Source organism: Carassius gibelio, chromosome B25, assembly GCF_023724105.1.
Source record: "Carassius gibelio isolate Cgi1373 ecotype wild population from Czech Republic chromosome B25, carGib1.2-hapl.c, whole genome shotgun sequence".
Lineage (NCBI taxonomy): Eukaryota > Metazoa > Chordata > Actinopteri > Cypriniformes > Cyprinidae > Carassius > Carassius gibelio.
Genome location: NC_068420.1, coordinates 16,060,453 through 16,087,307, shown reverse-complemented (window position 1 = coordinate 16,087,307; position 26,855 = coordinate 16,060,453). Strand labels below are relative to the sequence as shown.

At 36.4% G+C, this 26,855-nt stretch overlaps 1 protein-coding gene across 2 annotated transcripts in view; it reads right to left on the bottom strand.

Annotated features, from left to right (window-relative positions):
- Window positions 1-6,672: 6,672 nt before the first annotated feature.
- The window catches only part of tln2b (talin 2b), a 159,830-nt gene continuing 139,647 nt past the window's right edge, over window positions 6,673-26,855 (bottom strand). For both annotated transcript variants that reach the window (XM_052597186.1, XM_052597187.1), the window contains 18 exons: window positions 26,649-26,819; window positions 26,307-26,453; window positions 24,938-25,039; window positions 24,741-24,860; window positions 23,003-23,149; window positions 19,746-19,912; window positions 19,430-19,613; window positions 18,859-18,984; window positions 17,560-17,676; window positions 16,607-16,792; window positions 16,161-16,268; window positions 15,972-16,077; window positions 14,508-14,632; window positions 12,074-12,199; window positions 11,660-11,722; window positions 11,376-11,558; window positions 11,165-11,290; window positions 6,673-9,634 (listed from right to left, as the gene is read on the bottom strand). In XM_052597186.1, the coding sequence (XP_052453146.1) occupies window positions 9,506-9,634; window positions 11,165-11,290; window positions 11,376-11,558; window positions 11,660-11,722; window positions 12,074-12,199; window positions 14,508-14,632; window positions 15,972-16,077; window positions 16,161-16,268; window positions 16,607-16,792; window positions 17,560-17,676; window positions 18,859-18,984; window positions 19,430-19,613; window positions 19,746-19,912; window positions 23,003-23,149; window positions 24,741-24,860; window positions 24,938-25,039; window positions 26,307-26,453; window positions 26,649-26,819 (2,433 nt within the window). In that variant the 3' untranslated portion in view covers window positions 6,673-9,505. The remainder of the gene's footprint in view (window positions 9,635-11,164; window positions 11,291-11,375; window positions 11,559-11,659; window positions 11,723-12,073; window positions 12,200-14,507; window positions 14,633-15,971; window positions 16,078-16,160; window positions 16,269-16,606; window positions 16,793-17,559; window positions 17,677-18,858; window positions 18,985-19,429; window positions 19,614-19,745; window positions 19,913-23,002; window positions 23,150-24,740; window positions 24,861-24,937; window positions 25,040-26,306; window positions 26,454-26,648; window positions 26,820-26,855) is intronic.

Below are 26,855 nucleotides of genomic sequence, written 5' to 3'. Positions count from 1 at the left end.
TATGAGTGGTTGCTAGTTGGTTACCAACGCGTCCAAGCCAGTAAAAGACCCTAGAAATCGACTGTGTCCCTTCTTCATTGTAAGTAAATGGGTTTTAAACATTTGTTCAGATCCCTAATTCTAAGTATTAGTATTAGCGATGCTTGTCTTAGCAGACAAGGCTAACTAAGAACAGATGACAGCACGCTGTATTTGGAAATGAGTTGTTATAACCTATCACAGGACAATAAACAGCCACCCTGGAGAGCACAGACAGCATCCCATGAGTCTCGCTCCTGAGGGAGGACACCACACGGAAATTGGGTAAACCCTTTCATGAACAAGCCTAAAATAGGCATGTTCACAAGTCCAGACCATTCCATCACGCCTGCTGAGTTTGCTCTCCAACAGGAGCAGATCTAGAAAAATATTGATGGGGTGACGAGAAGGGGGCAGGAACTTTTGAAGGAAATTTTAATCTAACCATCTAACTCAACCAGTCAAGAGCTACATTTAGCCTTAGATGTTATATGAATATGGTCCCTGAAGCATAGGTTTTATTAGCTGACAATAATAATAAATAAATAAACATTATAGGCACAAATACAAATGTACTTTTAGAAATGGTTTTTGATAAATATGATGTTATTGTTTGGCAAGTTTAAATTAAAACATCTATGAAAACTTGTGATATTCCTTTAAAGTAACGTTTCAGTAGATATTTTTTAAGTATATTTTACTGTGCAATTTCTTACATACTTTCTTTGAGTTAGACCGAACTTTAATTTTGGTGGGTTGTAGACAGAGTTTCTGTGTTTTTTAATAAACTATTATTATTAGCTATTAGGCCTACTTGAAGTATAGCATATTCTACTGTGCAATAGTAGACTACTATATTTCTGTTTAAATTTCTTCAAGTTATACAAAAATGTAACTTTGACAGGTTGTCGTAAAGGTTTCTGTCTGTGTATACGATACGAATGAATGACGATAGTTTTAATAAATGAAATGGTGAAATCCTCTCATAGCGCGTTGGCGTGCACATGTGTAGCCTACATCATGTGTCAATATAGTGAAAAGCTGAAAACACCACGCGTGCCACAGTGTGTGTGTGTGTGTGTGTGTTTGTAGTAGAGCACACATTGAGGGCTCATTCCCAGAGACGTGTAGAACAACACCTTTAATATTCACAGACACTAGTCCATATTGGGATTTGATATAATGTACAGCCCTACTTTTGATTTATTCATTCAAATGGCCGAGTTCCTTGACGTTCTGCTTTATGAAGCAACTTCTATTTGTGACTGAATTCTGTGATTCAATCCCTGCTGCTTTGCAAACACAGACGGGTGAATTTATGAATGAAAGTGGGAAAGTTCTGACACAAAACAAAGTTTTGTGATCCGCCCCTGCTCTCCAAGAAGATTCCTTCTCGTCTATACACAGAAGCCGGACTGTTTTTAAGAGACGCTGGTTCTTGGCAACATTTGCGTGATCTCATAACTAACAGGATCGTAAACCATGTAGAATAGAATTGAAAATGCAGACTCAGTGCTTTATTTCAAATTGTGTTAGAATGCAAAATGTAGAGTGTAATTCAGACTTGAATTTAAGGGATAAGAAATTAAATTAATTGTTCTTAACATAAATGAGTGCTGTCAAACAAATAATTGCGATTAAATTAATTGTACATAAAAATAAAGAGTGCTGTCAAATGATTAATCACGATTAAATTAATTTGTACATAAAAATAAAGAGTGCTGTCAAATGATTAATCACGATTAAATTAATTGTACGTAACATAAAAATGAGTGCTGTCAAATGATTAATCGCGAATAAATTAATTCTACGTAACATAAAAATGAGTGCTGTCAAAGGATTAATCGTGAATAAATTAATTGTACTTAATATAAAAAAGAGTGCTGTCAAACGATTAATCGTGAATAAATTAATTGTACTTAATATAAAAATGAGTGCTGTCAAATGATTAATCACATTTAAGGCAATTGTAATTAACATAAAAATTTGTGCCTGCAAATGATTAATCGCAATTAATTGCATCCAAAATAAAAGTTTTGGTTTACATAAGATATGTGTGTATACTGTGTATATTAGGTATAAATAAATACTAACACATGCATGTACATATTTAAGAAAAATATGCCATGATTATATAAAAATATATTTATATATAATATAAAGACTATGAATAATATATATATTCATAATATAAGAATATGAATATATAAATGTATAAACGTAAATATTAAAAATATATATACTGTAGGTGTGTGTATCTATACATACATACATAATAAATATACACTGTAACACACACATATATAATGTGAACAAAACTTTTATTTTGGACGTGATTAATCACGATTAATCATTTGACTGCACCAATAAATATATATTTAATTTCATATTTTTTACTATATTTTTATTTAATGGCAATTTTGTATCTAATTTCCTTATAGTTTACCAAATACATGACTAAATAAAATTCTGTCCATATATATTTTTTATAAGTGGATATTTTGTCATAATAATATTTTTCATTTTAGTCATAACAATATGTTGTCAAATAAAACATTCAACATTTCAGGAAATAAATCAAACATCAAAACTTTTCCAAATGAATGATGTTATTTTTTGTTTGCTGTAAAACCTTTTGATTGTGTGCAGCAAAGTACTTTTTTATTTCTGCCAGTTCAATTCCATATCCTGTATGTATTCCAGTGTTATTTTAATATCATTAAGGTACTATTATAGCTTTTATTGACATTTTGAATTAGGCTAATTTGCATTTTTATATTTTCCGCTTCAATTTTAAGTCAACATTTTAGTAATTTGGTTGTGTTTTTTTTGTCATTTTGTAAAAATATGTCCATATAGATTTGTAGTTATTTAAAAGTAATGAAATTGTATTTAATTTATTTATTTTTAGTGGTTTTAGTTAACTACAATAACCCTGATGTGTGGCCAATTCAATTTTCACAAAACAATGAAAATTTCATTGTACTTTAACAATGAAATGTTTTTTTTTTTAATTAAACATAAAGCCTGAGATTCCTGTTACTAAATTCTAGAAGGTTGAAACATTCCAACTTGCATTCCATCCTCTAAACTTCACACGTCATTTCTTAATCAATTCAAGAACCAAATGTGTAAAAATAGAAATTCCCGTGTGTAAGATTCTCTGAGAAGAGCATTTTTGCTTAACAAATATTACATTGAAACATTAGCAGCTTCGTGAGTCATAAATCACTGAAGCATATCAGACAGAAATGTGACCACTGCCTGCTCAATACCAGCGTCATTCCTGTGGTACGATTACAGCAATCTAAACAAAGCCTCTAATTTAACAAAAATGTGTCTAGCTGACAGGAAACCGACAGTACGGCATGTGCTGCTCATACAGTTGAGTATTAGCACACAATATTAGCACATAAACAACAATGGACTGCAAATAGTTTTACAGTCCTTCAAAGAATAGTTCACCCAGAGTTTGTTTCATCACAGATTTGGAGAAATGTATCATTACATCACTTGCTCTTCAATGGATCCTTTGCAGTGAATGGGTGCCGTCAGAATGAGAGTCCAAACAGCTGATAAATACATCACAATAATCCACAAGTTATCCACACCACTCCAGTCCATCAGTAATATCTTGTGAAGTGAAAAGCTGGGTTCATTCATTATAAACACTGATAATCATCCAGGCATGTGTGTCCACCCCATATTCATATTCAGCATCAACAAATATTGGTTTTACAGTGGCTTAAAGAGGCAGACACCCATTTCTGCAGAAAAAAATTCAGTCATAAAGGTTCAGGCTTGAGGGTGAGTAAATGACAGAGGTTGTATTTTTTAGGCGAACTATCCCTTTAAACAGTACTTTATACAGTCTGATCTTGCTGCATGTGTGAATGTGGGTTTTTCGAGTTACCGGGCGAGTCCACACAGGGTTCGCATCATTAAGTGAGGTTTCCCATCATGCCTCAGATCAGACTTTAGAAGAGTCACGCAGCTCAGGTTCAGCGCCGCTCCACACATACAGACCTCAGCGGAGCTCCTGATAATAGTTACAGTGTGAACGGTAATATTTAGTGAACATTCAGATTTATATAGTGAAGGAAAAGGGTTTAAATCTAATGGATTTTGGACTCAATCTGAGCCAAAACCCAAAACATCCCTCCTATTACTAGTGCTGTGTGCTGTGCATTTTATAGAGACTGAATGGCTCCACATTTTTTTTTTTTTAGTAGGCTGGACTCATACAATACACTTTAGCAGCCTAATATGGTGCTCATTAAACAAGCTTTACTCTAGTCTGCTGGACTTCCTCTCTCTGGATTTAATATCTAGAATACGGGAACTAATGGATACTAACAGACTAACTAATGCTGTCTCACCTCATCTCACCTCATGTTTGATTTAACCCTCTTTTTACTCTCCCATTTTGGTCGAACATGCTGTTCTCTTATAGTTCGCTTTCGGGAGACGAACCAAAAGCTGCCACATGTCCTTTTTTGGTCACACAGCCTGTAATTTAGCCATCCACAATATAATTCCCAGACTGCCCGAGACCACAACAGATGAAGGAGTAACAGCGACACCTGCTGGAGAGAATGTGTCGCATCTACCGCTACACAAACACGGCTGTTGTTAACTATGCTGCTCGGATATTTATGAGATTAAAATGCAGAAAATGTTAGTGAAAGCCTGTGAACACATTTCTGTGACTAAATGTTTATGACAGTCGTAAAAACATCTGTAAGCATTTGCTTGGTTCAGTGAAGACTACTTGGATATAATTACCTCAGAGAATTCGACAGACTTAGTCTGCTTCAGTGAAGAGTCTCTCAGCTATTTATTGAGTCTAGTTTATGTCAAACTTAAAGAAAAGTTTGTAGATTCCTATGCTTTTCTGGGCGGTTTATTGTAGATATGTATAAAAATAAAATAAAATATAGTTCTATGATAAAAAAAGACTATTAAGATTATTAATTTAAGATTAATTTACAGTGCGAAATTGAAAAAAAAGAGTAAAAAATATACTGCCATACGAAAAAATACTATAATAATTTCTAGTAAATACTAGAGCGTTTTTGAACCACACTAAAGTACTTGAATTAATTTTAATGTAATTATTCTATAGTGGCTGTAGTAATAGAACAACTCTAGTAATATCAACAAATTATTTTACCCAATACTGTACTAAGTTTTCTACAACAACAGGGTATATTATACTACAATACACTAATGTAGTAAAAACTACAGTATGCCATGGTAACCATGGTATTTGTAGTAAAACTGTGGTTATATAACCATGGCACATTATATAATAATAATTTTACAATTTTCTTTTTTCAAGAAAGGTTTTTTTTCACAGTTCATTAAAACCTGTTAATAATTATATATATATACAGTACAGACCAAAAGTTTGGAAACATTACTATTTTTCATGTTTTTGAAAGAAGTTTCTTCTGCTCATCAAGCCTGCATTTATTTGATCAAAAATACAGGGAAAAAAATGTAATATTGTGATATATTATTACAATTTTAAATAATTGTTTTTAAATGTATTATACTATAAATTATCATTTATTTCTGTGATGCAAAGCTGAATTTTTAGGATCATTATCACATGATCCTTTAGAAATCATTCTAATATGATGATTCATTATCAAAGTTTGAAAAAGTTCTGCTGCTTAATATTTTTTCAGAACATGTGATACTTTTTTAGGATACTTTGATGAATAAAAAGTAAAAAAAAAAAAAAAAAGCTACGTTTTTAAAATAGAAATATTTTGTAATAACAATATACACTACTGGTCAGTAATTTGGGGTTAGTAATTTTTCTTTCTTTCTTCTTTTTAAATAAAATCAATACTTTTATTCAGCAAGGATGTGTTAAATTTATAAAAAGTGATAGTAAAGAAAATATATTATTAGAATATATATTATTAGAATTAATTTTTTTATTTTGAATAAATGCAGTTCTTTTTAACCTTTTATTCATCAAATGTATTAGACAGCAGAACTGTTTCCAACACTCATAATAAATCAGAATATTAGAATGATTTCTAAATGATCATGTGATCGACTGATCTTACATGTGACACTGAAAGCTGGAGTAATGATGCGGAAAATTCAGCTTTGCATCACAGGAATAAATATTTTTTTTAAAGTATATTCAAATAGAAAACTATTATTTTAAGATGTAATAATAATTCACAATATTACTGTTTTTTTTCTGTATTTTTGATCAAATAAATGCAGGCTTGATGAGCAGAAGAAACTTGTTTCAAAAACATTAAAAATAGTCATGTTTCCAAACTTTTGGTCTGTACTGTATATATTTAAAAAATAAATACAACTGAATAATTACATTTAAATATATTACATACAATTGTTGCATGTGCCCTCATTACAGTGTACTTATTATACAACTAATTACTGACTGATATTAATAAATATTAACCAATATTTACTATATAATTAAGGTTAGGAATTGGTTTCTCAAATAGTTGCTTGTACTTATGTACAATTTTCTGTTACTACTATAGTAAGTACATGTAAGATGTGTAACAAGGACACTAAAATAAAATGTACTATTAATAATATTCAAAATCCTGTCTAATTATAAACGCCCACCTCCCCAAAAAATGCTTTCACAAATCAGACTTTGTTGAAACTCTTTATTTTCAGGGCAATACAAAAAATACTTTCATGACCAGATAAATATTATACATACAGCATTTTAATGTTCATTATTAATATTATCATTAATGTGACTATGTCAGTTGATTAAAGACAGCCCTAACTCTATGTCAAAAGAAGGCGATAGTTCTTGCTGTTTTCTTCGGCTCCACTGAAAGACACCACATGTTCAACCACATATTGCAATATCTTCATTATAGCTATATCTCCAAGTAAACAAACAAACAAAACTTCATACATAGTGGTTTATTGAAATGAAAAGCAAGATGACCTTGTTCTTTTTTGGGACATTTTAATATTCTTCTTCACGTGGACAAGCTGAAAGCAGTCAGTGCTGACAGAAACGATCACATCCTTCCTTTTCCTAATCAAGGTTTGTTAACTTTTTTTCATCTAAAAGTCTGAACAGTTCATGGTGCGGCAGTATGAGGCAAGTGCATCTTTAGACCTCAGTACTGGAAGCAACGCTGTACACATCCAAAGCTAGTTTGAAAAGGACAAAAGACATCTGAAGACGGACGAGGTTTATACTTGCTCAGTATCGTTAGACGGAGCTCTGTTGCTGATCCCCAACACTTAAACATTAAATTCCAGTGAAATCTGGTCCGCAAGCAGCATTTAAGAGCAACTTGCACACACTGAGCTACTGAAGAAAGTCAGAGTAAGGCACTATGACACAATGCAGTCCAGATCTGAAGTCACAACGGTCAGTTCTCAGCTTGTAAGTGCCACAATGCAAACAGGAAATGAAACGGGAATTTCGCCCTCGTAAAAGATTCCACTGGGATTTTCAAACCTTAAACACACACGAAGCACACAATAAGCAGAAGAGACGTGTTATTTGCAGGTAAGACTACACTGACGCCATTGAATCCAACAAAGCTACTGATGTGGCGCTTCCCGCTGTGTTCATAACAGCTGTGCGTTTAAGAGAACTGTGATATTAGAAAGTACAACACTAGATTCTGGCTGCGTTTGGAATGGAATACTAGCGCTCTGCGTACTGCATACTGCACAGTATATACTATATAGTGCTTACTATTGTTTTAAAAACAGTATGTGAAACAGTCTGGATTATTATTACGTTTACTGATAATAAACATTTAAAACGGTAAGTGTGCATTGTCGTCACATGACGTCACCACGTAGTTTGTTTGGCGCATTTTGCGTAAAATTTTTCTTCTTGCGTAGCGGAATGAAATGCCAGCATGTTTTTACGATCTACTATTTAAAAAATAGTATGTTAAATAGTGCACAGTTTGCAAACAGTAATTGTTGACGCACAACCTCATAATTATTCATATTTAATTCGGATGGTTTTCAAAAGGTTTTTCAGATTCACTTTACATTTTGCCACGAATAAAAGATATGTAGCATGCTACAGTATTTTGAATTCAGCCTAAACTGTGTCTGGTGTTAGGTTTTTGTTTATTCATCACACTGGAAATTAAAAACGAATTTGAGCGCACTGCATTGTGGGATATAGTTATATAGTTTCTTCATACTGCATACTGTGCAACGTAGTGTAGCGTGTTGTGTTGTGTTGAAACATGACCGTATTATTATTTTTATGCACATTTAATTATGTCTAGTAAATTTTTCTACTTTTTTGTTTCACATTTTAATCCAAATTTTATAGAAAAGGTTTCAAAAAGTTTGACGCACATAAAATATACGTATGTATTATGGCAACTGAAGCTAGTATTATTTCTTGTCAATTCATTACACTGGAAAAAAAAGAACCACGATGCATTGTGGGATATAACATTGCTACGTATACTGTTATTCCCTATAATAGTTTTTTTTTTTTTTGCATTTTCATCCAATTTCGTGTTAAAAAAAGGCTAGTATTTGGTTAGTATGCCAGCCAAAATTGAGGCTAGTATTACATTTTGTTCATTCATAAAACAGAAATGAAAATAAAAAAGACAATTGGCATTGCATTATGGGATACAGAATGCCATCTGAAATGGTACGAGTAGTGTGATAGCGTGTTATTCCAAACATATCCGTTGTGTTTGGGCAAACCTCATTCCTGTCCACCTGACTAAGTTTAGACGCACAGAGGAATCATGGGAAATGTGATAATCTGGGCCACAGCTGAGGTATGAAGAGAGGACTTAATAAAAGGACTCTAATTGCATGAATCAACCTCATTTTAGCCCACAACTAGACCAACAAACGCAAAGAGAAGCGGGAAGCTACTCTATTAATTCTGCTAACAATAAATAACACGACAAAGCACACCAGAACATTCTTTCCTTATAACTACCTATAATTCATAACCACATAATACAGTTCTAGAGTGGGATTCTCGAGCAGTGCATTCTAGAGGCGTTCGAAGCTTATCGTCACGCGACTCGTGCGAATAATGAAAGCTTACGGTCTGACATCATACTTCATGAGGAAAATTTGTCTTGTTTTTGGCTGCCAGGTTCAGATATTAAGAGTTTCACATTATAAAACTTGATGCACTAGCATTGTGTAAGTTTAGTTATCGAGATCCTTATGGTAGGTTATCGTCAATGAGTGGCATACTATTGATACGTAAAACACACAGTCACGCAAAAAAACACGAACATAAAATATCAGCCCTATGTAAGAGGAAATCCATTCATACTCCAACATACAGCCAGTCAGTGGCGCTAATCCCGTGTGAGCCAATCACATTTAACTTTAACCAGTCAGCTGACAGTTACACAATCAATGATGTGTGACATCTCTAGCTCTGCATACAAGGAGCAGCCAATCATCCGTAACAATCATGATCCGTCGCGTCCAATCAGACGAGGCGTGTTCAGCTCTGGTCTTCTCGCAGTTCGCTGGGCAGGAACTTGTATTGCTGCTGTCGGATGTGGGCGAGCTTCTTCCGGGCTTCTTCTAACTCCCTCTCTTTTCTTAGCATCTCCTCCTGAGCGGCAATGATCTGGAAACAATGCAAAACTATTAGCCACTGAATGTGCAATATTTGTGAAAAATTAAGAATGGTTTCATGGTTTACTGCTTTTGAACCACAAATTATTTCTGGTCATGTTTCATGAATTAATGTGACATGAATGCAAAGGTTTACTAAAAGCCGTTTACAGAAATTTGTTTGACTTGTGTTGCCTGAAAGCGACAAATGCAAATGAAATGGGAAACTTGTTCTTGTTGCATTCATGAATGTGATATGAATGCAACAAATTACTGTAATGGAAAGGTTTTATGAAATGCATTCTTCTGTTTCATGCACAAATCAATAAAACCTGACTGTTGATCATTGTGGCAATGTATGCAATAATGTGTTATACAGGTTTGGTTGCTTGTGATGTATAAATGCAACAAATGCAGATGAATGCAATTTCTGCAAAAATGGCTTAAACAAATGAATTCTGCTCATTTTATGCATGAAGGTGACAAATGCAACAGATTACATATTTTTTTTTTTTTAGCAACAGCTACCAAAAATGTTTTTTTTCTTGTGTTTTCTGCATAAATAAATGCAGCCTGATTGAAAATCATTATGAATGGTTTGAACAAATTAGTTACGCTTGCATTGCATGAGTGTAAACATGAATGCAAGAATGATTTACAAAGATTTATTCTGCTCATTCCAAGCATAAACTCAACAATTTATTTAAGAACTGTTTTCTAAACAATGCACACAGAAATTCTTTATTTTCATGTTTCAAAAATGAGTTCCAATGTTTGTATTCAATGTTGAAGTTTCAGATCTAAAAAACGTTCTCTAATCAGTCTTGTGGATTGTTTAAAACAAGTTTCCTTAGGTGAAGACAGCCAAATCGTTTGTGGTACAATGATACATAAATAAAGCTTACAAATTACAGCCAAGGGATGCGTTTCCTTTCAGGTTTTTTTTTTTAATTAGTTTTTCCTTCAGCTGCTGTCTCAGTGAAAGAGAGAAAAAGATTCATATTCTTTAGTGCAATGTGTAATTTTAGCATAACTATGCTGGAAAAAAAATGAGACTGGATCTGCAATAGGCATCCCTTTATATTTTCCAAAGACAGTAAAATTTTTGTGCATTTAAGGAATGAGATGGATAGATCAAGTCTTGAGCATCTGAAGAGGGGCTGACTGTTCTTTTTGTTGTGCTGGCAATGATTCAATGTTGCATGCAAACACTCAACGGGCTTTCTCTGATGTTCACAATATCCCAATGCCCTTTCAAGATGAACACAAGACATGAAAGCATTCTGGGAGGAAGGAAGCTTTGAATGGGCAGACACACAGTCTTTAATTAATGTGCATTTGGCCCGGGATGAAATGTGAAAATGAGCTGTTTGCGGAAACGGCAGCCCAGTGTAAGATGGCAGCTGTGGATGCTTGGTACAAAACCACAGCTTTCAAACCCGGCTGACGGCTTGGTAAATCCATAAATGTCACATTTCTTTTGAAAGGAGCACAGCATTACTTCAGAAGTCAAGGGATATTCAAAAACCGGAAAGAATCTCACCTGAGCAATTCCTCCTACGAATTTGGTTTTAACCACCACGCTGTTGTCTTCGGCTTTATCAAAGGCCGCTTTCTGCGCTGCCTTCACCAGGTTGTCAGACGCTCTCTTCACTGCGTTACCAGCAGCCTGTGCAAACACAAAACCAATTTCTTTTTAACTGAATAATTCACTTGGATCTCTCATGATTTTGTATCATTCAAGTGACTGTAACCTGTAATCTCCTCATGGCCTCTGAGTCCTGGTTTGCTTTGACTTTACAGGCCACCAGCAGCTGAGCGGTGGAAGCCGCCACCTGTTTGGCGGAGGAAATGAGCTTCTCCTCGCTGGCGTGACCCTGGACTGAAGCGTTAGCAGCCTCACACAGGTTACTAGTGGCGGCCGCAACCATTCGGGCCTGAAAGAGGTTAAGGTTTAAATGAATAATTGTCTTTTAGCTGATGCTTCTTGTAAAAAGAAATTTCACTTCAATTAAAATTGTTTATTTTAAGGACTTACAGCTGATATTAGACCCTGGGACCACTGGCCATCATCTACTGCATTGGCAGGGATGGAGCCCACCTACAGAAAAATATAAATACAGAAAAATATTAAAGTAGCAGTGCCATTTCAGTATTATTCATGTCCTATTATATAATGTTGTATACTATTATATCATTTGATTTTATTTTTAAAATGTTAACTTCATTTTAATTGTAAAGTTGTAGTAATTTTATGTGGTTTTCAATGTTTTATTTTCATTGCATTTTAGATTTAATAATTTCAGTGCTTCAGCTTCGTCTAGTTCAGATAATTGCGCAGGCAATTTCTGTTTCAGGTTTTCAAGTTAAAACAAACAATTACTTATTAATAGCAATAACTACATCGTAAAAGTAGACAAATGTAATAGCCTATGTTCCATGATTTTAGTACCTTGCCCTGTGCTACAAGCTCTCTTTGTGCGGCCGATGCAGATTTGACCAAAGCGCTGGTTGCTGCAGCGATGGACTTTGCCGCTTCCAGGATCTGCTCCTCAAAGTCTAGAGACTCATCTGCTTGCTGCGTAAATAAGAAAGCAAGAGACGTAACAAACTGTAGATTGTGGCCTTATTAACTGTAAAGAATACTCTTGGCTCACTGGCTGATGGCTAGACATGAAACCATGATATTTCCTACAAATATATGCAGTTATTATAAAGATGAAATGCTTTATCTATGCTAATGGAGTGGCAAGAATCTTCTCACCAAGCCATTATGTCAAACTCCTTTGAAAGACAGATTTACATATGTTGCACTACACAAACAAAGAGTATTAGTTTGTTCATAACCAGCATATTACTAGTCTGCTTGTAATACATTTCCAGTACATATTGTATGTACACAATGTTAATTTTTGTATGCATGAAATGTGAAATGGAAGGAGCATTTCATTGTGGGATACGGTAAACTATGCAGTGTGGATGCTATGACAATATGCATAATGCATACTGCAATAATATCACAAATATTATGGTAAATATGCTATTTTGAACATTCTCTTTATTCCACTATAATGGAATACTAGCCTACAGTATACTGTACAGCATATAACTGTTTAAAAAAAACAAGTGAAAACCATACAGCAGTATGCCACACTGTTGTCACATGATGTGAAAATAACATTTACTTTGCATGTTGAATCCCTTCGGTTTTAAAAGTATGATGAAATAAATATTAGTGATATTGCAAATGTTGCAGATATTTCTTCTAGTTAATTTATCAAACTGGAAATGGATGGTTACAACAAGTGCACTATGTGCTCTTGTTATACTAAAACTTCAATGAAAATGTGGTGCAAAAAGCATACTACATACTGTACTGCAATAATAGTCTTAGTAGTATGGCAGTATGCTATTTCAAACACAGCCAAGCTGATAATAGGGAAAAGGTTAGATGTAACTTCGACAAAGTGATCTGAGAGTGACACCTTGTGGCATGGAGGTGCCACTTAGGTTCACACTGTTCAGAATCAACAGCGTCAAAGGAAACGGCACAACTCTAACGGACCTAAGACATAGCCTTGCATGCTACCTACACAAATTGATCTGTCTGAAGCCCCAAAAACACACACACGTTCATGAACAAGTCATAAACAGAACACACACAAGTCTGGAGACAGAGCAGGACACTGTAGGAATATGTTTGATATATAGTTGGACAGAATAACAACCTAATATATCAAACATATCAAACAGAGCCCTGCAGAAAGGCTTCCAGGTCTACCTCACCTCCAGAACGTGGGGGAAAGAGAGGAGAGGATAGGAGAACACAAGAGAGCAGGGCATGCTGGGACAGCAGGGAAAAGACAATGATAGATATACAGTAGGAGGGAACGCTAAAGAGGGAAGTGAGGAATGAAGATAGGGGAAACCGAAAGCTCCAGGGGCGATAATAAACACCAAGGACATTGTATCCTGATATGTGCTGAATTTCCGCATCACTGTAAAACATGTAACAGCGAACAAGCACGTTCATGTGCTATAATGTGCTACAGTCTTTGAAATGTGGTTTATCAGACTCTGCAGAGGCTAATGGAATGAAAAATCAACAATGAATGTCGAAATGGACTGAAGGTCACGACATTACAACAGCCTCCTGTTCATCCTTTTTTCCAGAATATATGAACCTGATCCGACTTACACAACATCGTGAGACAGAGTGTTAAAGAGCAGCTGGAGGGACAGACAGACAGACAGATATACAAGACGATAGATGGATGTTGTCTCTCTGTTCAGTGTTCTGTCTGTGGCAGTAAATGTGAGTCACTGACACACCCAAGGGGGGAAACGGTTTCAGCTCTGAGCGGCAAAATGTGGATGAATGGTTTTTAGGTGAAAAGCATCACTGACAGCTGAGCTATAATACAGATGGATGAAACAATAAAAGTACTTCAGGGAAAATCATTTCTAAAAAGTGCTGACCTTCTTGGAGATGAGTTTCAGCATGCTCTAAAACGAAACTTCATGATACTACTGAATAATTGAGATGCAGGACAGATCACAAAACAGCCCAACAAACCAAAAACCAGACGATCTTTTCGATCTCAAATTTTGAACGTACAAAAACAATGACGAAGCTACACAGATGTGAGCAAAACTTCCCAAACACCAACAAGAACACCACATCCTGGTGTTCCACACCACATCCAAGTCTTGAAGTCCTAAAATGACAAAAATAACACCCCCCCCCCCCCCCGAATACAAAAACAGGAATGAAATGATCCCGCAGCCCTTGGTGGAACTGATCTGACATAGCTGTGCTGGCGGGCTGATCACAGCAGTGTGTGTGTGTTTGGATTCAGAAAATGTATGGATGGATGGAAGGATACCTTTGGTTTGGCTCTGGGCTTCAGCTGCTCCAGTTTCTTGGCCGCGGCCTCGATGGACGCAGCAGCACCCAGGAGCTCTGTCTCTGCTATCACCGTGGGGTCTTCTGGGTCCACCCACTCTGAACCTGAGAGGATGAGCAAACAAAGTCAACATGACACTCATTTTCAAATCACGTACATTACTGATATTGAACACATTCACACAGAAAGAGAAAACACATAGTATGACATGACAAAATAAACCAAGAAAAAAATGAAAGAAAAAAAAAAACATGCGATGGGGATTCGAACCAATAACCTCCTGTACAGAGAAAATCACATTCCACCACAAGACTCGTACAAAAATGAGAACTTTCCATCAAACACCAGTCACTATGTAGATGTTAATATTCTACAGAAACTGTTTATATATATATATTTATGCAAGGTAGAAAAAAAAAAAAGCCACGTTTGCCAAATATAAGTTCTCTTTTAAATTAGAAAAAAACTGTTTACCATGGGAAATTTTGGTAAGGGCAGCAGTTTGTATTATTTATGATAATAAAAGGATGACACAACCTTTAATAACTATAACTTGAGGATAAACGCTGTTCTTAGTGCTGACTGGCAGGTTATTAAAGTCACAATCATTCATTAATTGCTTAGATGAACAAGCACATCTTTACGTTAATTGCCATTTATGTAACAAATGTGCTTCGCAAATACATTCTCATTTACTGACGTTCAAGAGGCTCTCAAAGACCTCTGTTTTGTTCAAACAGCTGGTGAAAACAGATGGTGAGAATGTGTTTGAGGATTATGTTAAACCTGAGGGAATTCAATGCTATCCCTTCTTCTCTTTTCTCTCACACTTTAACTCATTGTATGAGTGTGTGTGTCCATGCTGGTCAGTGACTCAAGTCCGTCTGCATGTGTTTGGCCTGACAGAGGAGAAAAACAACACTGTGTATCATACTCACCTCCATCTGTGGCAGAAAAGGAAAAACAACAAAGTAGTGTTATAGAAAAGAGCAAGAGAGCACCATCAGCCAAATGGCTCCATTAAACCTGCACAAGTTCAGCTCAATTGTCCTGAAATTTTCCCCATTACCTCTCAAACTCATAAACCATTACCAGGCCCGCAAGAGATCTGTGCTTGCGGAAACCTCAGCAGAATATGGAATCCCATTATTGGCAAAATTAAATTAAATGTGTTTGATTTTTCTCATTATATTTGGATTTTGGAAATTTTTAATAAATATATAAAAAAAGGCAATATTGAAGTTAAAATGTCCATCTGCTTTTGCTCTCTCATATCAAAATACATCAAGATATCTGTTTGAACTTGTTTTTGTCAGTTTTTATCAGTTTTTCAGAATATTAAGGATTGTGTTTCTCCATCAATATTCAATAAAGGCAAATACTTTGGGACCAAAAAATGCAAAAATTTTAATTACTGTAGCATATCATTTTGTGCGTGCTCACCTTTCATGGCTTCAGCAGTCTGGATGAGCTCTGTGACTGAGCCCGCCACTTTCTTGGACAGCACGGCCAACTGCTGTTTCTGTTCGGCTGTGGGTTTCTGCAGGACCTGTGTGGAGTAAACACTTGAGGTTAATCACAGAAACCCAAGCACAAACACATCCTGTAAAAGCTGTCTGCGCGCCCACTCACGAGCAGGACGTGTTCGAGCAAGTCGATGTATCCGGTGGTGCACTCGATGCCGTAGAGCAGAGCTTTATTCCTCACATCCTCGCTCACTTCTGGGTGGTACGCGGCTTGCTGCAAGACACAAACACACATTTATAGTACTTGATGATTAGCTCCGGATGGAATCTGCAGATTTTGGGGATTTTGAGGGAAAAATCTCTAGCTTTATAAGGATGTGTGGAATGAGGGAACTGCAATACATCATGAAGACACTAGAGGGCATAATTTAGGAGGCAAAAGTAGGTTAGTGCCAAATGACATTGAGAAATAGAGCAAACGGCATTCATTGCACATCATGAAGAGTGTACATAAACACATTTTGTTGGAATTCAAGTGTTACAGTTGGTCAGCATACGGTGAGATTGTGTTTGTGTGAAAGGGCATATGTCCGTGTGATGGTGGATAAGCACCTTGCAGGTGGTCAGCATGTCGGAGATGGCTTTGCGGCTCAGGTTGGCAGTGGATATCACGTCCTCCTGCTGAGCAGAGTTGCCTGCTGCCACCGCTTTGGCTGTTGCAACGGTGATGCCCTTGGTCATGCGGATGAACTCTTCCGGGGTGGTAGATTTCTCCGGAACGTCCTTGGACTGGAAAAACTGGAAAGCAGATTATGCAACAGTCGGGGAAATTAAGAAATATTTGATGAATAACAGAAATAACATCTACAGATCTTAAGTGAATCGTACATTTTTTGAATCGGTCACATTACCAGGGACGATTTTCTGTGCACTAATACAGTAATGTCATCAGGATTTCCTAAAGTCCTGATGGGCATCTGATAACAGGAGCATTAAATCAAAAGATAAATCTCTTGCCTTCCTGTACCACTATTTCAATCTGTCACACGGCCTGTGATAAGTGGAGTAGGGATGCTCATGGGAGAAGGAGAACGAGGAGTAGGTGGAGAACAGGCAAACACTCGCATGGTGTATTATTCTGTATTACCAGTACATATTACAGATGGATGAGTTTTTAACTCTGTCTGGGCTAAAATTAATTAGGCTGGACCTAATTGTTACTATTTCACAGCCAGATTGTAATACAAGTTGATTGTATTAGCATCTTAATTAAAATCAAAATGAGCATGACATGTACTAACTATTTCCAAGTGCTTAAAAGAATAGAAGATGGCAATTTGACAAATGTCTCTGTTTTGTTTTATCCATACAATGTTGTTTAGATCCCATTGACTTTTAAAATATCTTCTTTTGTGTTCCAGAAAAGAGAGTCATTCAGATTTGGAACAGCATGAGGGTGAAAAAATAATGACTGTATGTTCCCTTTTAAGGGACTATTTTTTCAAGTGTGGAAAGCACATTATCTCTTGGAATATTTTAATATTCAAACAAAGAAAGTTCCGTACAGTGAGTTCCTGTTTGATGCACTCAATAGTGGCTTCAAGAGCCCTCGTCCCGCGAGTGGCCTCATCTTCCACCGCTTTCACAGTTTTCAGCAGAGAGGTCACGTTCGTCACCATCACCTGTAAAACATAGGGAAGTCAAAGTCTCGGACTGGCTTGGGACTCTTGTTTACTGCTTTATTGATCACAGCATACGTGCACTCAACTAGACAACAGTTTTGTGGCCAGTTTTACACCTAAGATAATGAAATATGGTCAGATGCAATACTACGACAAGAACAGCTAAATCGAACAGTTCAGTGAAATATAAGACAGGTCAACCAGATAATGTTTATTTTAAGGTAAAAATTCAAATCTCCTGTAAATCATACATCAAAACATCAGCATATAGTCAGGTGATCAAACGGGACCTTTTAATGGACCACAGCTGATGTCTGTAATGGATTATAAATCTTGCATTATGCAACGTTTAAACACAAAAGAAAAAAGAAGGAAACCTTAAAAACAAAAGAGGGCCTAAGACAAAGCCCTGAGGGATGCCATGACTACTTTCAACACACACTGAATAAACTAGCATATACTATGTCTAAAGCAAAATCTCAGAGGAACTGAAGTCACCATATGTTGGAAGAATGTAAAAATATTTCCATTAAGGTCACAACTGCATAACACTTCATTATTTCAGTATGTTAAATAAAACATATCATGTTGCATGTATGTGGAAGTTAATCCAAGAGGTTAAACAGCACCAGGTGAATAATTAAGGGATTAGAAAGTGCTCATTTTCTGTTTAAACAAGCCTATATATAGTTCTATTCACTTCACATGATAAACAGTATGCACTGATCCACAGAATAACTGCAGAAACGAGTGCCGATGTAATTTTCTTTCAATTAGCTTTACAAAATTAATACGTATTGCCATGTAGCAGATCATACCTGGCATTGGGAGAGAAGACAGAAAAAGGAAGAGAAGGGAAGGAAGCAGTCCTTATGCTGCATACACACACACACAGCTTGGTTCTGTACCCTGCTGCGTGGCCACTGAGTCACTCACATACACACTATGATCACTGTAAGATAGGGTTTGATTTGTGGCCACACACCAAGATGACAGCTAAAGGAGACAGCACCCAGCCAAGAAAATGAGAGACAGAGCCAGCTGTTAGACAGGTGTACACACACACACACACACACAGGGATAGTCATCAGAATAAGATATGATCCTCACTAAGACACATAATGGCTTTCTTACAAACAGGAACTTACAGACATGCACACGACATTCTTCAACCAACCATACCTTGGCGGCACTTTTCAGCTGATACATGGACGGATCGTCGGCTGCTTTGCCCGCGGCACATTTAGTGGCACTAATCAGCTCAGCCAAAGCTTTAGCGACATCTCTGATTGCATTTATCAGTACAACCTGAAAGAGATATAGAGAGAGAAGACTTTATAACAACCACCTTTAGTCATGATATGCCACTGGCTTTATCCACTCCCATAATGCATTGCACTCCTCCAGGGGTGCAGTTCTATATCAGAACCACTTACATAATACCATACAATAAATTATGATTTTTTTAATCCTCAACTGGTAATTTAGATTTTGGGCAAAGATGTGTCATGATACATGCCACTGGCTGTTAGAGTGAGTCAGAGAGTGTCTGCACCCAAATGTCGAGATTTGAGAATCTAATGAGCTAATGATATTCTCATTACACTCTCTGTCAGGGGTTAAAAAAGGATAAATATAGTCCAGGATAAAAATATAGGCGCAGACAGAATTAGAACACACTGGGCATTGGGTAATGTCTGAAATTTTGGTGCCGTGAAAATATTATGACAGATTATAACCGTGAAACACGCACCTGTGTCTCAGGGTCCTCTGATCCCATGCTCGCAGCGCCCAGTTTGACCACGTCAGTGAGCTGTGTGATGGTTTTGGCAGAGGACTGGGCCGCCTGGGCTAGTTTGTCCTGGCTCGATGCAGCACCAGACACAAGCAGCTTGGTGTCCTCGACCAAAGCTTTAGCGGTTTTCAATATGTTCTCTCTGAAGTGTGCAGGAACAAATAGGCTTCAGGTAACTCAATGAGACACCCAAGATTATGCTGATGTTAATAAAGCAAACATTTGACATTTTATGTATGAGATGCTGAAACTGCTATGTTCCACTAGGTCTTACCTGTGGTCTGCGAAAGACTCTTCGTTCTCTGCATTCAGGGTGCCGGCAGAGGCGAACATGATGGTTGTGTCCAGATCAGCAATGATGCCGGAGACAGAACTGGCTGCAGTTATGCAGGCCTGAGTTCCTTTATTACCAGCCTGCAGCGCTGATAACACCATGGACACCTGCAGGAGAGAGTGGATCACACTTCATTATAAACTCCATAGGCAGAGCTGGGACAGTTTTCCAAGCCTATAGCACTTTACTTCAGCATTAATAACAAAATTAATAACTTTTCATCTATTTTATTCAATCTATTAAATATATTAACATTAAAATTACAGTTTTTTTATTCGCACAAATAATAACAACAATAATATTTTTGTAAGGTTTTGATTGTTATATAATTTAAATAGTTCAATTAGAAATACATATATTACATACGTTGTATTGTATTATAATTATAAATAAACAGATTTAAAAGATTGTTTAATATAATTACATAATTTAAATAGACGACAGAAATAGATAACAATATTTAGATAAATTGACAATAAATATACAAATATGATAATATTGATATATAATAACAATAATTTAAGAATGTCTTGTATATAAAAAAAATATAATTAAAAATTTAATAAGAAATACATATATTTATAAAGAGAAATTGTTTTATAAAGTAAAAATATTATGATTTTTATTAAAAATTAAAAATTTTAAAATTATAATATTCAAAAAATATTATACTTTTTATTAAAAATATAACAATAAATTATGCATTTCTAAGTACTATTAAAATTATTATATATAAAAATGTACCAACATTATTATTTATAAATATTATTATACATGAAACAATTTAAATTATTTAAATCAAGCAATTATATGAAGTATCCTTTTGACAACTTATTTACAATTACAATAGACAATGAAAAGCAATAAGGAGGGATTCGAATGCAACATCTCTATTCACGTTTAATACAGAGATGACTGCAGGGAGAGCTGAGGTTTGAACTGAATGGGGCCGGTGGGGGGCGTGGACACATTTAACAGAGCTCATTTAAAGCAGTGAGGGGTCACAGCACCAGCACAGCGGGACAGACCGACTCCAGCTACTGAGATGTAATCAAAGACAATTTGACACACTGACAAATGTCATCTACTGTATACAGTCCCAACTGGGGCTTCCGGCATTCATTCCAACAACAGTAGCAAAACAGCTGGAACACAAAAATGAAAAGTGCAGTCACTAAAAATAAGCAGGAGACTCTCATTGTGTCTGTCTGAGCGTGAGTGTTTGCCAGGGCATTGCTATGCAGTTTCTACAGTGTTGCTGCTGGTTCTATGGCTGTTGTTATACTGTTGATATCATGTAGCAAGTTTAGCTGGAAGAGTGCCGTTATATGATGACTAGGGTGTTGTGTGTGGTTGCACAGGTGTTGCTTTTCTAAAGTATTGTAGCTATGTGGTTGCTAGAGTGTTGTGGTCATTTAAAGTGTTGCATTGTGATTGTTGTAGTGGGTATCAATAATATTTTCTAGGGCAATAACGGTGGTTGCTACAGTGTTTAACTGTCTATGTTGTTAGGTTGTTATGGGTAGTCGACAGGGTGGTGCTATGTGATTGGAAGGCTGTTGTGACTGCACAACAGGGGTGTTGCTATGTTTTTTAGGGTGTTGTTGGTGGTTGCCAGTAGAGATTGCTGATATGGGTTTTTCTTTAGCCGATGCCGATGTTTAGAGGTCAGGGTCAGCCGATGGCCGATATGTGCTGCCGATTTTTAGGGCCGATATCTTGAAGTTTTCCCCTTCATTTGTATTCTAAAATGTCACACTAATAATAAGTGGATGCACAACATTTCTAAACTAACCATCATTTATTGAGCACTGACTTGAACCATTTCTCGAATCTTAATTTTGTGCACTGCACCGTATTAAAATAAAAAATGTATCCAAAGTTAACCAAAAAAAAAATCAGATTTTTTTTTAAAACAATTAAAACATTTTGCAGAACAGGATCAAATAAAGTACTGGTCATAATACTTGCATAAAATGTTTGATGTTAAAAAAGCTGTTCACTGACTGCGCAGCACAGCCACAAGCGCCACAGTCACGTTTGGGATCATTTTATTTTTAATACTATAGTGTCATTTGAAAACATTACAGTTGCATTTTAAAATACAACAACGAACACCACGAAACCATTTAAAGAGGCGCATTCAGCGGTCTCCTTGACGGGAAACAGTCTGCAAAGTAAAATGATCTCCAACGTATGGCGCGCTCTCTTCATTTTATCAAATGATCATAATCACATCTATTCATTTTACAGTCCTGCTACTAGCATTTTATTCATACTAAAACCCCTTTAATTCGGGTGAGAAAGCTTTTTTCCCAAGTGGCTTTTGCACATAATACCACTGCAGCATTAAGCATTAAGGTTATTAATTGATCGTTAATTTAAACTATTGTCTGCATCAAACCATGGCTCCGAACAAATGTTATTCACCGTTCTGGGCCGCTCCAGGACAGCTGTCTCTCTGAGCGCGGTGCTGTCTGTGAACGAGGCGGAGTAACGCTGGAGTGTGTGTGAGAGCTGCCAACTTCTCCACCCCATTTACAGAGTGAAATTCTCTGACTACCTTTATCTCCCAGGACTGTTGTTGAATCTTCCAAAAGTTTTGGCTTGGGGTCCTTCATATGTGGCAGCAGCACTTTCCAGTGCACCAATAACACGGGTGCCCGTCGACATGCCTGACTTTAAATCGGCGCTACTAAACACGGATATCGGCCGATGCCGATATATAAAAAATTTACAAATATCGGCCCGATATATCGGTCGACCTCTAGTTGCCAGTGTGATGTTAGGGTGTTGTGGGTGGTAGCATAGGTGTTTATATGCTATTACTATGGTGTTGTCAGTAATCAACAGGGTGTTGCTATGCTATTTTTAGGGTGTTTTGGTGGTTTCCAAAGTGATGCTTAAGTGTCTTAGGTAATTGCTATGTTATTACTAAGGCGTTGTGGGTGGTATCACCCCCTATAATGTCCGTATGATATTCTGGTCTCAATATTAGTTTCAATATAATTTTCTATGTAAATATGAGCCTTAGCAAGTGCAGCATACCTCTACATAAGTTTTACATAAGTGCAGTCAGAAGAGGCTTTAAAAACAAAATTATTTTCTAATACCGTGGTAAAAAGTTAATAGAAACAAAAAGTAATGCAGCAAACTACACAGAAGAAACGGCGTCCCGTGGTCCCGAGCGAGCCTACCTTCTCTGTGACGGCGCGGGCGTACTCGATCAGCTCTCTCTTGGTGAAACTGTCCGTCGGGCTCATCTGCAGGGCTCCGGCCTTCTGGACCAGATAGATGCAGCCGTGACCCAACTCCTGCACCCGAGTCTTGATCTGAGATCCCACCTAGAAACAGCCATGATATCAAGTCTAAGAAAGAGTGAGCTGGCGTCCAAGTCAGAGTGAATCTGGCTCTGAATCTGAATGTATTCGTGCTCTGTGACGGCTCTAAAAGCCACTGCCTCCGTTCAACCAAGCTCTATCCAATAATTAAGAAGTGATTGTGACGGCCTTTGAGGGGGCCCGAAAGCACTGTATGTTCATTACCTGACACACAGATCCATGGGTGGGTGGCTCTTCATTATGAATATCACAACGGGCTTTTAATGCTTGTGGGGGTGCACGGCTGCTATGGTAACAGTATCAGCCGCTTATGTGAAAAAAAGATAGTGAAGAGAGCTGGTGGCTACTGCGTCCATGTGTTTTTTTTTTTAAAGTGAAGAGAGCAAAGGTGTGAAATGTATCGGCTGATATTCGCACCTTTGTTCACAGGATTAACACCATGCAAAATGGAAGTATAAGGTTAGCTACAGTATACTACACTGACCAAGTTGCATGTTTTTGCACTAAATCACTAAATAGGAAGGTGTGAATAAGTTTATTTTTCTTATATTTCAGTGCTTATGATACACTATTGTGGATGAGATTTCAGAGTGAATAATTATTAAGTTTTCAGAAAATACCCTAGCACTAATTTATCTATTTCTCACACAAATCTATCGAATGGCTTCAGAAATTTGATTATAGTACACTAGTGCCAATAAGATGGTTTAAAAGATTTTTACATTAACTTTCTGTTAGAACAAAAGTATATTAACTTTATTTTAATGAACAATTACTTTATTTATTTCCTTTTAGTTTTTCTACACTTATTTTCCTTATATATTAATACATCTAAAACTATTAAGAATTGTTAGTGTCAAATGATTTATCGCTATTAACTGCATCCAAAATAAACAAGTTTGATTAGATAATATATGTGTGTGTACAGTATATATTTATTATTTATATATAAATGTATGTATAAATATATAAGTGTATATTTTGAAAGTATGTACACGTATTTACATTCATACTGTATATTTGTATTCATATAATTTATATTATATATAAATATATTTAATATATAAAAATAACATTTTTCTTAAATATATACATGTATGTGCAGATAAGTCAGTTTGAATACTTCATTTTGTCTTTAAAATGGAACCTTCTGGTGTTGAGAAGTGCGTTAATTTTGATAAATGAAAAATGTTATTCTTATTTAGTGAAAAAAAACCCCTGTGAATTAAAGTTTTTATTTATATTTTTGAACTCAGTCTTATCAAATTAGGTAATATAATGCATTTTTTTTGTCAAAATGCAGGCCTATATAATAATATTGTGCACAAGTCATATAAAACATTTATGACATTTAGGGTCTTCCCCACCCCAAATAGTTCATCGTTTCATTGCACAGTATGTTAAAGAGCATTCTTGACTTCCAAAGGCCTGCTTTTGTGTTTCACAGAAGAACAATCAGTGATCTGTTTCCTTAAGTCTGGAGTTTATGTGAGGGTTAGGCCATCTGCGCGTCCATTAGCGTGTCTGTAAATGTGCATTTCTCAGATCAATGCTCCTGTGGGGCTAGAGACACACTTGCTGCACTGATCCTCACCTCCTCTAGCTCAGCAGTGGCAGCTGCCAGACGGCCTTGTTGTGCCAGCTGGCTGTAATCCACCGTCACCTGAGACGCCAGTCCACCCAGCTCCTCCGGACAGGTCACTGACTTCGTCATCTAGGGTCACATAACAGAAGCATAAGCTGGGATACAGAGACTAAAGATGTTGAAGCGTTTTAAGTGAGCGTCCTCACCATTTCCTGTGCAGTAATGGCGATGGCTTTTGAAAACTTCACCATGGTGGTCTGGTAATCCACAAAAGTGCCGTCAGGCTCTGGCGGTGTACCTTCATCCATCTGCGAAGTAAAGAGACCCCGAATAACAGTGATGTAAAGCTGGATCCAGTCCTAATACAAATTACCATCTTTGCGTGATTCATATGCACGACGCTGCGATCATTCCCGCAGAAAATGATCAGAGTGCAGATATTCAATTGGCTGCCATTGTCTTCCAGCGTGAGTCATGACAGAATAATGAAAGATTGCGTGCATCCAGAGCTGATAAATGGAGATGTTGTGCCAATTCAGTCTAATAATGAGATCGAGAGGCAGCTGTAGTATCTGTGGCACATTAACATACGAGTGCCAGCTAGAGGTGCCTTTGATCAGAAAGCATTCTACAAAAAGAATAGATTTTAATAAAAAGGGGAATTTAAATAAAAAAAAAATCGATTTTTTTTATTATAAATTATTAAACACACACACACACACACACACATATAAAGGGGGTGTTTTTTTATTAAACTATGTTTTACTGAACAAATTACTATTTCTTTAAATTAATTTGATTAGAATTAAAATGTTTTTTAAATGTACCTCATAAAAATAGAAATCTATAAAAATCTACCTCTGCTCTAATCTATAGAGAGCCCTTTTACATTAGCCCTACTATAAGGTTACAATTAACACCAGAGCCCAAACTTAAATTTAATTACTATCCATTTTTAATAATCAACACTAAAATAAAAAATACAAATACAAAATTGCGCAAACATGTAAATGGCACTCAACGCAGTTGTTTAAAAACAATTTTTTTTTTTAAGTATTTATTTTTTTGATATTATTAGTATTTGTCAATAGCATTACTGCTTTCAAGATTTAAAATAATTTTAGAAATATTATATATAAACGCTGATTAAACCATTTAGTAGCCATTACAAAAACACAAACACATTTAAATATATCTGACTAAATAAGACTGTGAATGAATTTATGTTTCTATATTTAAGTGTTTATGATATACAAATGCAGGTGAAATTTGAGAGTAAATAATGACTTCCTTTTTATGTCTGGCACCAAAATTTATAAATAAATAATCTATAATATATTTTTAATGTCTGAATGGGTCAAACTGTTCTTTTTTTGTATTTTTTGGTTCTCTTTACACTTATTGTTCATGTTAATCATCCTCATCATCATAAAAAAAAAATAGTAATAGTAGGATTACAAAAATGTTAAGGATTATTATTATCATTATATGGACTTTTTTGATATTATAAAAATAAATTATATATTAGACTTGGAAACACAGTCATCCACTAATTTTCAGTGTGGAGTCACTAACCCTTCCAATGGACTCAGCGATGGACTCCACCATGCCGCCCACCATCCCGCCCTCACTGGCCGCTTCGTTTAGGGTCACCATGATGTCATCAACTGCCTCCTTCATCAACTGGGCCGCTTCAGCTATGGCATCATGGGTGTGGGTCGCCTACAAAAACCCAAAGAAAATGGTGGCTGATGGGATAAAGATGGCCAATGTAGACCCATTAGCACCACTTCATTAACATACAGATGACAAACGTCTGAAGCTCTGGGAATGTGTCGTCGGATGCTGCAGGTGGTTTCAGAACATCAAGCTTTTTTCATAAACCCCCCCATGTGTTGTTCTTCCCATGGGTCGTACCTTAGGGTTTCCTCCGCCCTCTTTGGCAGCGTAGAGCATCTGTAGAGCAGATTCAAACAGGGTTTTGGTTTGATCCAGTATGTTCATCTGCTGCTGGTGGTCGGCATGTTTAGACGCCAGTCCCACCGACGCCACAATCGCTGGCTCGAAGTAGCTCGCTAACTGAGTCACCTGGGAAAAACACACACGTGTTAGGACTATCTGGCA